This window comes from Ursus maritimus, unplaced genomic scaffold, assembly GCF_017311325.1.
Source record: "Ursus maritimus isolate PB19 unplaced genomic scaffold, ASM1731132v1 scaffold_16, whole genome shotgun sequence".
Lineage (NCBI taxonomy): Eukaryota > Metazoa > Chordata > Mammalia > Carnivora > Ursidae > Ursus > Ursus maritimus.
In genome coordinates, this window is record NW_024424008.1 from 62,386,231 (window position 1) to 62,401,833 (window position 15,603).

A 15,603-nucleotide genomic window follows, 5' to 3' on the forward strand; every position below is an offset into this window, starting at 1 on the left:
GCTCCTCACATGTCTGCTCCACTCACTTACTTTCTATCACTTTCTTCCCACGAGACAACGTTGAAGCCATGTCTCTACTGATTGGGTGTTGATTTGGAAAGAGAGAGAGAAAAAAACCTGTGACCCATGTTGTACCCCTCCGAGGCCTGTCCCGTAGGAGAGGATAACAGAAGATGTGCTCAGACACGGTGGAACCAGCCCTGGAAAACAATTACGTAAAGGCATACCATTGCCAACTGACTCAAGACGAGCATTCCCAGAACGTATAGGTCAGGCTCGAAGACACGTAGCAGAGCTGTCTTTCCGCAGTTTGCTGGACAAGGCCACGGAAGGTTGGCTTGCAGGTGGACCCGGCCGTCTGGGGCGGCACCTGCCCCGAGCTGCTGCTCCCTCCGGTCCGCCGTCGGCTCCCACCGCGACCCTCCCATCGGAACACGTGCTTCTCAAGCAACACTTTGTACAGTCAGACGGAACATGCCGCCTGTTGGCGTACCACTAGAAACTTCAACTCGTGTTACTCTGTTTGCACAATTGCAATGCTTCTGCCAAGAATATTACAAAACGCTCTCCTTCTTTCCAAAATATCAGAGTTGCCCGGAGCCACACAAAGCCTGTTGCCACCACCAAGCAATTTTAGGGATGGATTTCGACAGCTTACCACTCATGCTGAGTGGTCTGAGTCATTCTGCTCTCATAAATGAACAAGGACTGAGCCATCCACGTGCTCTTATTATCTGTTCCTAAATCCCTTTTCTGCTCTGGTTCACCTTCCAACTGAGATGTTTGGACGTTTCTGCAGCAAAGTCATGAAGATTAGCATATGGGGTCGGACTTCAATTATGAAAAACATGTATTAAAAAAAAAACCTGTAAGCTACATCAAAAACTAATGATGTACTGTATGGTGGCTAAGTTAACATAAGAAAAAAAATAATAAAAAATAAAAATGCAAAAAATAAATTTAAAAATGTAAAAAATCTTTAAGCAACATGTTTTATCCTATAATTCAAAGAGGATATATTGCCTGATTAGTGCTCCTCTCTGACTGGTGAGATTCAGAATCGTGGAAAAAACAGATATAATTTTATAAATTTCCCCTGATCACCGTGATGTAAAAAAGTAAAAATTAGAAGGAAGCACAGTGAAGGGTTAATCGTTTTCCTCCTTGTGGCATGACTATTTATGATTTCTTTTCTACCTTCTACTTTTTTCTATATTCTGTATTTTCCTATGATAACAATAAGAAGTTTTACTGAAATATATAAAACTTTATTTAAAACATTGTGTAGAGGGCCGCCTGGGTGGCGCAGTCGTTAAGCGTCTGCCTTCGGCTCAGGGCGTGATCCCAGGGTCCTGGGATCGAGCCCCGCATCAGGCTCCCTGCTCCACTGGGAGCCTGCTTCTTCCTCTCCCACTCCCCCTGCTTGTGTTCCCTCTCTCACTGGCTGTCTCTCTGTCAAATAAATAAATAAAATCTTTTAAATAAATAAATAAATATAAAACATTGTGTAGAAACATGGCTTTCCATCACCAACAGAATAAACGAAACATCTTAGCCAGAGTCTAATGGGTTTTCACGAATGAGCTCCAACCTGTCTGCCCACAACTTTATTTGTCATTTTTTGCCGCTACTCTTCATGCACTTTTTATTTCAATAAAAAATTAATTCTGTCATTTTCCAAACAGAAGTTCAGCTTTCTTGAGCCTGCGTGGTGTTCATTCTGTTCCTGGCCTTTCCTGCACGTCCACACCTCGGTGACTTTTCCTGCAATAGACACCTTCCCCCTTCAGAACACCTGCCAACCCCTCTCTCTACGCCCCGACAACGCCCTGCCCTCCTGGATTGCACCCTTCCTCTCTTCCTTCCCTTCGTCCTGCATTTCATCCTCCCTCCTTCCTTCCTATTTTTAAATACCTCATTTGGTCACGTTTTCTCCAACTTTCTCCGTTACTTGTGATCTCCAAACATACGGTCTTAGTCTGGGGGTTCTGAGGCACTGAAGACGGAGACTCAGGAGAAATGAACGCATCGCTGAAGGAATGATTCTCTGCTGGTGGTGGCAAGAGTCATGTGTTATCTTGTCTGATCAGTCCTGGACAAGCGTAAAGAATGGGGAGACAAACGGGAGAAGTTATCCGAGAGGCTGTGACTTGGACTGATGCCAGCTCTTGAGTCCAAGTTTGAATCAGATTGAATGTAAGTTTACCGCCTGGTCTCTGAGCCCCGTGGGTCCGCATTGCGCCGCCAGCCTTATCCGACCCTTGTGTGTATTTAGCCGCGTAACAACTGATTGCTCTGTGGAATGGTCAGTCTCGTTTCTGTGCTGGAAAAGCCCAAGTTTCTTCTAGTGTTCACAGATCCCTTTACATTTGGTGTACTTACTCTCATTCTCTTCCTTCTCTCTTCCACTCGGTTGCTCTGTAATCTACCTATCCTTCCTCACTCATGCTTTCCCTTTAAAATTTAATCTACAAAATGCAAACTGACTCTCTCACATTGTCAGAAAACCCTTTGATGCTGCGATCTTTGAGTATTTTACAGACATAGGAATGAGGAATGGGAGTACACACGCCTTCGATTTATTCTTTATTAGACACACTTAGGATTATCTCTTGAATCTTTTTCAAAGACAAGAAAACAACAAAAAAATTCAGCTAATAGGGTATTTGGTAAATACGACCTATAAGATCTGGGGATTTAGAAACATCTACATGATTCATGAGGTTTTTTGACTTCTCATTCATCTCTTTGACTTTTCCTGTGAGCCTTTCGATCTTAATTAATATATTATTAATTCTTTAACCAATATTAGGGCAGCTGCTTTATGCCGGGCACCATGCTCACCCTTAGGAGCACAGAGAAAAATGAGAATTTACGGTGATGGAGGGAAGCATCACACTCCAGCTCAGCACGACCAATCTGCAAGAGAGGCAGATCCAAGGTGCCACTGAGAAACCAGTAATGAACTCTTCCTGAGGCTGGAGACTTCTGGAAAAGTCTCTGGAATCCTTGCATGAGATGACCAACTCTGCACAAGCAGACTTCCACATTTATTTCAGGAGCAATGACGTGGCCCATTTTGCCAATCGTGCTTGACCATCTGGGAAAATAAACATGGTGTCTGTAAGGTTTCCCTCTAAGCTTGAAATATATTTTACCGGTTATGATCCTAGAGAACATTTACGCAGGAAAATCGTTAATCCAGGAGGAATTGAGAGCGTGGCTTCCACGTCTCTTCCGTTTACTCCCTAGCAACCTCTGCCTCGTCCAGCGAGCCTTCCCCGAGCTCAGCCGCGGTCCCGGCCCTGCTGCTCCCCAGCCCCCTTAGCTACCCTGGCATCAGTGTGGACAAGCATTTCCCCCTGACTCTGATCAACACCAGACCCACACCCTTTCCCCCAAAGGAACGAAATGTGTTTCGATAGAATCTCGTCTAACAACACATGCACACTTCAAGCACAGTCCCTGCCAAGTGGCCTTCAGACGACTGGTCGCCTCCAGCCACAGGGGTCTCACTGCGTCTCCGACACATGTTGGATGAGATCTCTCCGGTGTTTATTCAGAACATGCAAAAATACAGCAGAGGAAGGAAAATGCACGAGAAATGCAAAGGCAAGGAGCAAAACTTGCAGTTACTAAATGTTCTTTTTTTTCATCATCTCACTGAGCTTCTCGCTCCTGGTGTTCTGCTCTTCAGCAAACAAATAAGCAAGCAAAGAAAAACCGAAGTGTGGTGGCAAGTCGAAAATGTGCACTTAGTGGACGTGTCACAAGTGTAAGCGTGGCTCTTTCCAATCTGCATTTCTTTCTCTTTTTCTGCTCTGTTTTTCTAAGGGAAGGGAGACGAGGTCGTGAGGGAGAGGGGCAAGTGGCAGGTGGCAGGTGGCGGAAGGAGGGCAAAACGTTCAACCAAGTTCCTTCCCCTGTGGATGTCTCCAGTCTTCCCTACAAGCGTTGGTTACACTGCTGGCAGGAACAGCCCTCTGCCGGACAAGAGAACAGGAAGGAAAAGGAAGGGGGGGAGGAGGGAGAGAAGGGGAAGAAGAGAGAAGAGAAAACAGATAAGCACCCTGGGAGACAATTAAGACTGGCTTTTGTTTTAAAGTTCAAAGTAGGGGCACCTGGGTGACTCAGTCCATTAAGCACACCACACGGTTAAGCATCTGCCTTTGGCTCATGTCATGATCCCAGGGTCCTGGGCTTGAGCCCCGCGTCAGGCTCCCTGCTCATCAGGGAGTCTGCTTCTCCCTCTGCCCCTCTCCCTCTGCCTCTGCTGCTCCCCTCCGCCTCTCTCTCTCTCAAATAAATAAAATCTTTAAAAAAAATAAAGTTCAAAGTATGTCCGATTTTGAATTGAGGGAGGAGGAAAAGAGCCTGAAAGAGAATGAGAAGAGCGTAGGAGATGATGACTTCGGTCCCGTGTGCAATGTACTTCATTTCGACTCCCCCAGTTCCTGTGGGCCGTCTGCCCAGGTCTGCCACCTGTTCACAAACTAGGCACAGAACGAAAACCAACTGGAGGAGAAAGGATACAAGTCCTCCTTCACTGTCTTTGTTCTGTGCTGCCCGTGAGACTTACCTCCTCAAAACCTAAGAGATCCAACTAGAAACCAAGAGCACATACTTCAGACCAAGGACTCAAAACATGAAGTCTCCCTTCCAATTTTATTCTAGATATTATTTCTTCTGTTTTTACAGAATCTAATAGTATAGACTCAAGTTATGTAAGCACAGCTTTTCGTTTACTTACATCTCATTATATTTGATTTAAAATGTGTTTTTCTCAAAATAAAACTGCATTTCAGTGTTCTAGCCAATTCTGACTTTTTACCGAGTCAGCCTATTTCTCCTCTCAAACACACAAACATAAATTGTCTAGTAAATTCTGGGCACTTTTTTTTTCCAGAATAAAAAAAAAAATGCCCCAGTTTTCTTCTTACGAAGACAGGAAGCGTTTCCTGGAGCTTAATCACTGTTATGATTTGCAAAATTGGAAAGGTTGAGAGAAATTAGTAAAGTAGGTTGTATCATCCTACTTCAGATTCGGAATTTTTGGACATACTCCTGCTGCCATTCGGATGAAAGCAATCATGAGTCAAGCTGCGGGTGACCTAACCCACCGCTGTCGCCCTATAAAAGTCAGGGCTCCAGAGAGTGGACCCAGGAGGAGGTAGGCAGAGGCACTACGACGACATAGAGCCAAGAAGAGCCCGTGGAAATGCAGAACCTTCCAGCTCTGCTGTTGCTCTGTGTGGCTGTGTGCTCGGCCTACCCAGTGGACAGAGCCGCAGAGGACGAGGACAGCATGGAACTTGTTCAGGTAACTGGTGCATGCCCCCCTCCCAGGCGTCGGCAGAGCCCAGTGGGAAAACTGTTCTCTGCTTTCCATTCACACAACACATAGGATGCTTTGGGCTTACTGTGTGGGAGTGGATCAGGGACAGAGAGTGACAGCGTGTGGGATGGGGACGGGTCTCCGTATCCCACTGTGCGGCTCCCTGTCCTGCAGGAATGAACAAAGGCCAGAAATACTAGGTGTTTTCCCTAGATCGCCGGCACCGTGGCTGCGGCCACACTGGGGCGTGAGGCACACGGGAAACAGGTGGAGAGGAGGAACTAAATGTATCTCCAGTTGGGACTTCTGTAGGTGTTTTAATGCAACATAAGTTTAGCTAGATGTAAATATTGCTAGTGTCATGTTTACACACAGGGATTTGTCCAACTTTTGTCCTTAGCCAGGTCCCCGTGAGACCCATAAAGTAGAACGTTGAGGTTGTTGACTAAACGAGCCTGAAATACACAATTATGCCCTCTGTGTTCCTCCTTTAAGTTTGCTAGACATTTATCTTGATTCTCTGCTTCATCTTCATTGCTGTGGGAGTAGACAAAGCTCCAGAGATTACTTGGTTCAAAGACAGAACCGAAGCAGGCGGAGCCTGTAACTGAATAGTTGACGCGAACGTGACGTTTAGCTTGGTTTCCGCAAACCAGACGGCCCACAGATTAAGTCGCAGCTGCAATTTACTATAAGAGGCTAAAAATCATGAGTATGACCTGAAAACTCTACCTATTATCCCATTAGCAATACCTGGAACGCTACTACAACCTTGCAAAAGATACCAAAGCATTTGTGAGAAGAAGGGACGGTGGTCCTGTTGTTGACAAACTCCGAGAAATGCAGAAGTTCCTCGGGCTGGAGGTGACGGGGAAGCTGGACTCGGACACTCTGGACATGATGCACAAGCCCAGGTGTGGGGTCCCCGACGTCGGCGACTTCGCCACCTTCCCCGGCATGCCCAAGTGGAGGAAGACACACCTCACTTACAGGTGACGGCTCCAGACAGGTTTTCACGTAATATTGAGATCTTGTAAATGACTGTCACAGGAGAAAATAACATCTTCAATGTTTCTCATCAAGGGTTATGAATTATACGCTGGATTTGCCAAGAGATGCTGTTGATTCTGCCATTGAGAAAGCTCTGAGCCTCTGGGAGGAGGTGACTCCACTGACTTTCTCCAGGACTGACGAAGGAGAGGCTGACATAAAGATCTTATTTGCAGTTAGAGGTAAAAAAACAAAAACATGAAATGCATCCATTTATCCAGTTGCTGTTGTGGGGTGGGGGGGATATTCCAAATAGATCTTAATAATCTATCTTTCCAATAAAAACATTTTCTCTGTTAGATCATGGAGACTTTATCCCCTTTGATGGACCTGGAAAAGTTCTGGGTCATGCCTACCCGCCCGGGCCCGGCATTTACGGAGACGCGCACTTTGACGATGACGAGCAATGGACGAGGGATACTTCCGGTTAGTTCCACGTCTCTCGGAAGGATGTGGGTGGGTGATTTCTTTAGATTTAGGAAATTCTTAATAGCTAAGAATCTTCAAGAAGTGGGTGTTCCACATTTTCCAGATGGCTCAAGAATTAGTAGAAAGTATTTCTGTTTTAACCATTTTTCAGATGTCTAAAAAGTTTATTCTCTGTCTTGGTAAGCACAATATGGGAACACCGTTAAGTAGTTCTTTGATGACTACGGTTCTGGTGTGAGCTGAGGACCATCATTAGGAATATCCTCTCATTATAATGAATTACACATACCCAAGGGCCAGTGCACCGCATGGATTCTGCCTTAATCCGGGCCCTTGATGTTGCTTGCATGCAATTGGGGGAAATTTCTTCCTTACTCTTCCAGACAGAGATGAGAGTTAAATTTCGGAAACGGAGGTCCCTGTTTAGGTTTTGCTGGTAAATCAGCATTTTACTGTCTCTAGGTTAACAAGAGTTTCTATAGTCTTGTTCTGAAGGGAAGGACTAGCCCCCAAATACAGTGTCAGATTTTTTAAGTAGAAGAATATTTCTCAATTCATAACTGTATGCCTTGAGGATTGGCTTCCAAAGATTTCAAAAAATAGACTAAAACAAATAGTACTACTTCTGAAATTCATTGGGATTTATAATCAAAATGCAAACAGAATCTCTGTAGGGAGTAGGAATGTGACGTTTGTGCTGGATAAATTTCTTTGGTTCGATTGATTTAACAACTTCTTCCTGCAAAGTCTCTAATGAGGACTTTACTAGGATCACAAAATTACACGAATAAAGCTTACAAAAGTAAACGTAGCATGTCAGACATAATTCCACGATGACTTCTGATTTTTTTTTAATAATATGAAGGAAAAAAATACAAATACAGGTAGTGTTTGTGTGGCCCAAATCTCTTTTTCTGACAAATGATAGGCGTGATTGGGCATGCTATGTTTTAGACCAATCTCACAAACCCTGTAACAATTATCCTTACTAGTATTTCCGGACCCAATATGTGTTTAATGATAATCTTGAGGTGGAAAAATTATGCCGGCAAGAGTCCAATGGAAAAGAATGGGAGAATGCTTTGTTTAAGGATTTCAGAATTGAGATGAATAAATTGTGATTCATTGAACTGAGACCATAACTGGCAAGCGGTAATACGTTGAGACCGTGTTTATCTTTTCCTTGGCAAATGGAGAGAAATATTTATGGATGTGGTAAACAAGGGGTTTGGTTCCATTCCGGAGCACAAGACAGAGGAGCTGGTTCTCGGGAAGTCAATAGGATCCTAAGACGGGAGAGGGGGTAGGCGGACATGGGTGGGTATTTCGTCTCAAGGACTGACTTCAAGAATGAGCCTTGAGAAACACTTGGCTTTCCATTAAGTGTGTGATCAGTCCGCGGGTCAGTTGACCACAGAACGAGGCAGGAAAGCGCCGTGTGCCTCCAGGACGTAAACCAACAGCTGACCTGCGTGATGATGTACGTGCATTTAAGGAATAAGTCCGTGTTATCTCTGATTTCTTAACTAGGAACCAATTTATTCCTGGTTGCCGCTCATGAACTTGGCCACTCCCTGGGTCTCTTCCACTCGGCCGACCCTCGCGCCCTGATGTACCCGGTCTACAACGCGCACACAGACCCGGCCCGCCTCCGCCTTTCTCAAGATGACGTGGCTGGCATCCAGTCCCTGTACGGTGAGCGAGGCTGCGGAAAGCAGGCCGGTAGCTGTGCGGGGACGGTGTTCGGGAAAGCTGGACAAGGCCGTGTGAAGCCTTTGCAGCTCTTCTCAAAGCACCTGACAGTGTTTGGAAAGCATGGACGTGGGCGATGACATCACAGTTGTCCTTCTGTTTGCCTCCCCCAAACGTTTGCTGCAGGATCTCCCTCTGTCTCCCCGGATGACCCCGCGGTGCCCCCGGAACCTGTGCCTCCAGGACCCGAGACCCCAGCCGCGTGCGACCCCAGTCTGTCCTTCGACGCAATCAGCACTCTGAGGGGAGAAATCCTGTTCTTCAAAGACAGGTCAGACCGGAACCTTCCATTTCCCTCTCTGTTCTTTCCATGGACATGCTTAGAAAGGACAACAGAGAAACTTGGTAGAGATTTTTCAATGCTGAGAGCAAAAATGTTTTCTCTGACCTTGCAATCACTGAGATCTCGGGCTTCACCCTCCACATTTTCCTAAAAGCACCAAGCTCGTTTTCGAAGACTTGGTCTGATTCTTCTCCTCTCATTGTTGTTCCTGGTCGCTATAAGCCACGCTTGCTTTCCAAAGGCTCACGTGGAACTTCAGAATTAGAGATTTATCTTTGTTCCCTTTAAAAACGCCATCGGGAGAGCATGACACTTAATCAGTCAGCTGACTCACAGCAGATAAATATGCACACGGTAACACATTCAAGCTGCACACATGGGGAGAAAGTGAAAAGCACGTCTCCCCGCCACACTGGCTCCCGGCATCCACCCACCGTCAAGGACACGTGTAGAGGCTTCCAGAAGCGTTGTGGAAATACTGACACACACGCACACACACGCACACACACACACACGCACACACGCACACACGCACACGCACGCACACACACGCACACGCACGCGCACACACGCACACGCACACACACACGCGCACACACACACACACACACACCGGTCTCTCTGTTTGAAAACGTAAGCGGTGTTATGGCCCCTACACTGGTTTGCAAGAATGTGGTCACCTTCTCTCCAGAAGGTCCTGCCCCGGAACCCGCTGGTAGGAGGTCGGGTACGGGCCCCCAAGAAAAAGCAAAGACCTTTCCCCACCGGCGACTTCCCTGATTTCTGCCTGCCCTCGAGCCTCACAGACGGCGGATGGGGGAAGATGGATGAGGCACCACGATGAGAAAGGGATACTAACGGTGAACGTCTGTGTCTCCGTTTTCATTTCCTTTTCTGTATGTTTCAGGCATTTTTGGCGCAAATCCCTCAGGACGCTTGAACCTGGATTTTACCTGATCTCTTCGTTTTGGCCGTCCCTTCCTTCAGGCCTGGATGCTGCGTACGAAGACACGAGCAAGGACATTGTTTTCGTTTTTAAAGGTCGTTATGAAATAATAATTTCTCTAACTTGCTGAAATTACCGCTTTCACAGGAAAATTGAATAGGACTTTAATTTTCTCTACTCTGACAAAGTGTGTCTCCTTCGTTACTCTAAGGTAGTGAAGAGATAGCTGGATCTGGTTTTCTTTTATTTATGTTTGACAGATAATAAAAATGCACGTAGGGATATAAATTGCTCAGAGTTGTCAATTCCTTCTTTGGATTTGTGTTCATCCATTAGAATCTGCAAATTTTTGTTAAAAACCCACTTTGAGCTGGGGATTAAATCTTTATTACGAAAATCAAAGGTGCTGAGTATTTCCAAAACCCAAAGTCTTAACTGTCATAAAATCAGTGTGACTCTGAATTATTTTTCTTAACAGGAAATCAGTTCTGGGCCGTCAAAGGAACTGAGGCACAAGCAGGTTATCCAAAAAGCATCCACACCCTGGGTTTTCCCTCAACCGTAAGGAAAATTGATGCAGCCATTTTTGATAAGGAAAAGAAGAAAACGTACTTCTTTGTAGGGGACAAATACTGGCGGTAAGATGGGGCTGGGATGGCTTTGTATGGAGCCTCGTTAGGGAGATTATCTTCTTCCTCCGAGGAAACCCCCGGGTCACTCTCAGCCCAGCCTCCCTCCCAGTATGGAGGGTGGGGACATGCTTGCTTTCAAAGGCAGCAGCGCTGGTCACAGGCGGTCACGGGCGCGTCTGCCTCGCTCCCACCTTGAGCCTATGAGCTGAGCTCCCCCTGCTAACGCCCAACCTGCCTGGATGGGCTCTTCTCGCCTCTGCCCTCTGCCCCCCAACCCCGCCAACCCACTCACCCTTCAAGTCCTGCCTCAAGCTTCCCTGCTGGACTCCAAACCCATATGGGCTTGTCTCTTTTTAAAAGAAGCTTCAAGAATCCAGGCCACAATTCAGCATTCCTTTCTTGTCGACTCATCACCTCCTTGGGTGTTTTTCTCATCTTCCCAACCTTGCTATACGGTTTTTCAGGGCTTCCCCTAACCTCATGCACTCATTAGTGCGGCCTGTTTAGATGAGCAATAGTGGCCCAGTTTTATGGCTAGAACCCAGGACTCACGGAGGCCGATGCCTGGGCCGTCTGCCCAGACTGGGTGGGCCAACCAAGGTCCAGCCAACGAGTCTGAAGCACATTCCCGTGCTTTCTGGTCTCCGCCATCCCTTTCCCTAGGAGGCTGCCACAGGAAATCCAGATGTGCTGGGTTGGAGGACGTACAGGAGCCGCGTAGGGTAGAGAATCTGAAATCTGTATTTGAGATGAATGAGCCAACTCATCTGTTCATACTTCATGTCAGAAAGATGATTAGGGTTCTCTCCGTCCAGGCTTGAGAAGTATGGTGACAGACATCGGGTAGATCGGGGTGTTGCCTCTGCTCCTGGTGGAGATACAGTTCTAAGAATCATGTCTGCAGCTCCATTAAAGTCACGCATTTCTGTGGTGCTTGACATGTTTGACATTTATTGGCGGTGCTTAGAAAGTTTACTAGGACTCCACATTAAACCTAACAGGACTTAAGAATTTTGGTAACATGTCCTCTGAGCAATGCTGTGCTGTGTTTCTTTCACTGGATGCAGGTTTGATGAGAGGAGACGCTCCATGGAGCCAGGCTTCCCCAGGGAAATAGCAGAAGACTTCCCAGGGGTTGACCCCAAGGTCGATGCTGCTTTTGAAGCATTTGGTAAGAGCATACTTCTTCTGCTGGCAATGGGGTACTTGAAACATCTTATGGTATCAGAGGGACAATTGGATTAGTTTGTAATGACAGATTTTTTTTAAAGATTTATTTATTTACTTGAGAGAAAGTGGGGGAGGGGCCGAGAGAGAAACACTCAAGCAGACTCCCTGCTAAGCACAGAGCCCAATGCAGGGCTCGATCTCATGACCCCAAGATCACGACCTGAGCCAAAACCAAGAGTCGGATGCTTGAGTGACTGAGCCTCCCAGACGCCCCATGAAATGACAGATTTTCTTTAACCAGTTTCTTTCCCTCCTCCCCAAATTGCAACTTACCAATTCTGTACCAAGTCTACGACAACTTCCTGTAATACATTGGTTCGAATCATGAAGACAGTCAACACACATCTCCCTATTTTGTACATGCAGGAAACACCGAAGTGCTCACGGGTCACGTCCGTACATGTAGACCCGTCACCTTTCAGGTTCCCATGTGGGCATAAAAACCCCCTCAAGTGGTGTGGCCAACTTTCTTACTGGCTGGCTTTGTCCTCCGCTGCATCCTGTTGTAACTACTAATCCCAGGGAAGAGGTCCCTGAGTAGTCAGTCCCTGCCCACACTGGTCAGGTGCAAATAATTACTTTTTCATGTGCCCTAAGTTTTAAAAAAGTTATATCTTTTTCCTGCTCAAGGAAAGGTGGCTGGAGGCTGGTGACCCTTCTTGAAAGGAAGCCTGAGCAGCAGGACAGCAGAGCCATAAAGGCCCCCCTGCTGTTCTGAAGGAGTTTCCATGCTTCTCTGGGGCCAGAAATGACCCTCAGGAAACGAAAGGGGAGGAGGACTGTCAGGAAAAAAGGAAATAAAGAGTTCATAGTTTGCAAAGAAGCAGAGAGTTCTGTCTGATCGGAAGCAGATAACCTAGCAAGCAGAGCCTGGCTTTGCGGTCCCAGCTGGAAGGCAATGATGTCTGCAGCCTGTCCCCAGCAAGGGACCCGGGGCAAGCATGTGTGGGCCCTCCACCTGCTCATCTGTAGAATGGACTTAGATACGCGTCCCTCATAGGACTGTTGCAGAAAGAAATGAAAAAACAATCAGATAAAATGCTTATCAGAGTCCCTGCAATAGTAAAACCCTATAAACACTTTGTAATTTTAATTACCTATTATTCTGAGTTTCGTATGTTGCCAAATTTATTTATTTGAAAAAAGATCTCATGGTTTCCCTTGTCCATATTTCCAGGGTTTTACTATTTCTTCAACGGATCTTCACAGCTGGAGTTTGACCCAAATGCGAGGAAAGTGACACATTCCTTGAAGGGCAACAGCTGGTTGAATTGCTGAGACGCCGAGAAGCGCCCCCTGGGCACCGGCCATGGGGCTGATAGCCCTTCCCCTTAGTCTCTGTGAATGGAGATGGTTCCTTATCTCCTGCGTGTGTGGGACCGACGGCGCGGGTGACGCCGCGTCTGCTGGTCGCTTCACGCGGTACCGGGCATTCAAGCTGGCTGCTAGCCGGCTCTTGGTCACATGGAGTAACCTCCACGGGAGAAGGGAGAGCGCTCGTGTGCAAGACCAGTGACTGTATATAGACTATTTACTTGTTATTTAATAAAAAGAATCGGACAGTTATTTTATCGTCTTGTTTGTCTCAAGAACAAGTTGTCCCCACAGCCTTGGGTGTGGACCCGACAGGAGACAACCTGAGATCCTTGGCCCATGGTGTGAGGATTCGGATCTCCATGGCGGCCGCCTCACCATGGGCTCATCCAGAACTGAGGACAGTGTAGTCCGTGCCCTCTGCAGGTGTCCTACCAGCACATGTCCCTGTTTCCACCACCCAGATGTCCTACCGTTCCTGAAACGCCCGAGGGGAAAGACCTCGGAAAGCTGTCACCTTGCAGGGCGGGCGCTAGAAACAATTGTGAAGCAGAATCTTAGGACTGTGGCAGATCCCCTCATTCACACACTTTCTTTTCCAGGTGGAGAACAACCACCCTGTTCTTCACCTTCTCCTTCTACTTACACGTTTCCTCAGTGGGGCCCTTGCGCTGTTCTAGCAAACAGCTTCGCTCACGGCCGCCGCACGCATGAACGCATCCTCCGGTGCTCGTGCCGTTTGTCCGGGCCCAAGGTCCATGAGCAGATGCTGGTGCTCAGATGGATTTATCGCCCGAGTCAGGGGTCTAGCACGCTCTGCCACGCAGTAAGAGCTCTCGCACGCTGTAACTTGCCCATTCATTGGCGGATAACGTATTAGTCGTATTCCGTGCTCCAGGCATTGTGCTGCGCTGTAGGCGTAAGCACCCGAGTAAACACACACAGCTCCTGCCTTCATCAGGCTCATAGTCCAGCAAGAACGAACATATGCAAATAACCACCATCACGGACCTGCAACTGTAAGCGTGATGAGTCCTAAAGGAAAACCATCGACATCTTCAATAGAATAACAGGAGGATTTCCCCTGCACTGGGTCGTGTTAGAACTTCCGAGGGAATCACCCCAGAGGAGGTTTTGAGGGGAGGCATGGGTGAACCAGGTGAGGGGATCACGGCTCAGGCGAAAGCGGTCACACTACAGAGTCAGACAAGAACACGAAAGACAGCAGGGCTCTACGGGGCGTTGAAGAAAGAGGAAAGAGGCCACGTCATTCCCAGACAGCTTCCTAGAGCAGAAGGACAAATGTCACAAACGATGGCAGCATTTGCTGGGTTGGGGGACAGCTTGGAGACACACAGCTTTGTGAGGAAAGGGTGAGAATGGGGAAGAATGGCTTAGGTTTGCCAAGTTTTGAAATGTCGTGAGATACCTAACTAAGCCATGACTCAACGAGTCTGAACTCGAAAGAGACGACACAGCGACTATGGGGGTGACGGGTGTTGGCCACACTTACTGTGGTGACCGTTCTGCAACATGGACATATATGGAGTCTTCTTCTCATGCACCTCAAACAAATACAATGTTGTCTGTCAATCATATCTCAATTTTTTTAAAAAAGAGAGGAGATTTAAATACGTGGCTTGTCAGCATTTAGACCGTCCTTAAAACCATGAGTATGAAAGAGACCATATGGGAGATTGTGAGACGGAACTCTGAGAAATGGCAGTATTTTGGTAGGAATTGAGCATTTCTTTATTTTAAAAATTACCTGAATTTATTTGGATTATTTTCTGCAGGTGTGCTAGGTGGCCACAGCACAATTCTGAAAGGTAGAAAACACGGCGAAAAGTTAATTTTCCTCACTCCTGTCCCCACCAACTAGTGCCTTTTCTCAGAAGCTAGTATGACACTCCCTGCCCTCATCGAGCTTATAGTCCAGGAAGAAAGAACGCACGCAAATAAGCACGTACACGTGCATGTGACCCACAGAGCTACTCTGTACACACGCAAGCATTAACACCGTCTGTTAAAGTTAGACTGGTAGCAGGTGAATTCACGCTGCTGTGCTCTTTGCTCTTTTCACTTAATACATCTTGGCAACCACTCCTCATTAGTACATGCTTCACTAATATCGGCCGACTTCTACGAAACAAACACATAATTTATTTATTCAACCCCCTACTTGATGAAACCCATGCTTAAGTAAATCAAGAAGAGAAAAAAGGAAATGAAATTTAAAAATAAAAATAAAAAATAAAAACCATCAAAAATAAATAAAATACACACACCTGAAAAAATAGAAATACTACATAAGGAAAATAATGATTTAATGATATATAAAATATACATTTGAAAAAAATTTAATGTATTTGAAATTAAAATAATAAAAAATACATCAAAATTATGTGCGTTAGAAGATTATTTTTAGTATGCAATGTGTCAGTAGGTTATTTTCAACATTTGATTAGCATTCCGATACCCTCACTTGTGTATCTGATAAAGAAGGTCAACCTTCGACGGCTGAGCGGAGCTGGGGGAGCAGGGATGCCCTCTGTTGGATTCCCCATCACACAGGTCATTAGATGTTGTTTACAGCAGTAGTATTGCTGGAATGGTGAAGCTGAATTCTGAC

General features: G+C 46.4%; 1 protein-coding gene across 1 annotated transcript; it reads left to right on the forward strand.

Moving 5' to 3' along the window:
• The first annotated feature begins 5,218 nt into the window (after positions 1–5,218).
• On the forward strand, positions 5,219–15,232 carry LOC103662452 (stromelysin-1). Its single transcript, XM_008690144.1, has 10 exons — positions 5,219–5,320; positions 6,083–6,327; positions 6,419–6,567; positions 6,686–6,811; positions 8,345–8,509; positions 8,693–8,837; positions 9,757–9,890; positions 10,274–10,433; positions 11,495–11,598; positions 12,835–15,232. Exons 1-10 carry the CDS (start codon positions 5,219–5,221, stop codon positions 12,933–12,935), a joined length of 1,431 nt encoding a protein of 476 aa, XP_008688366.1. The 3' UTR covers positions 12,936–15,232.
• Positions 15,233–15,603: the final 371 nt, after the last annotated feature.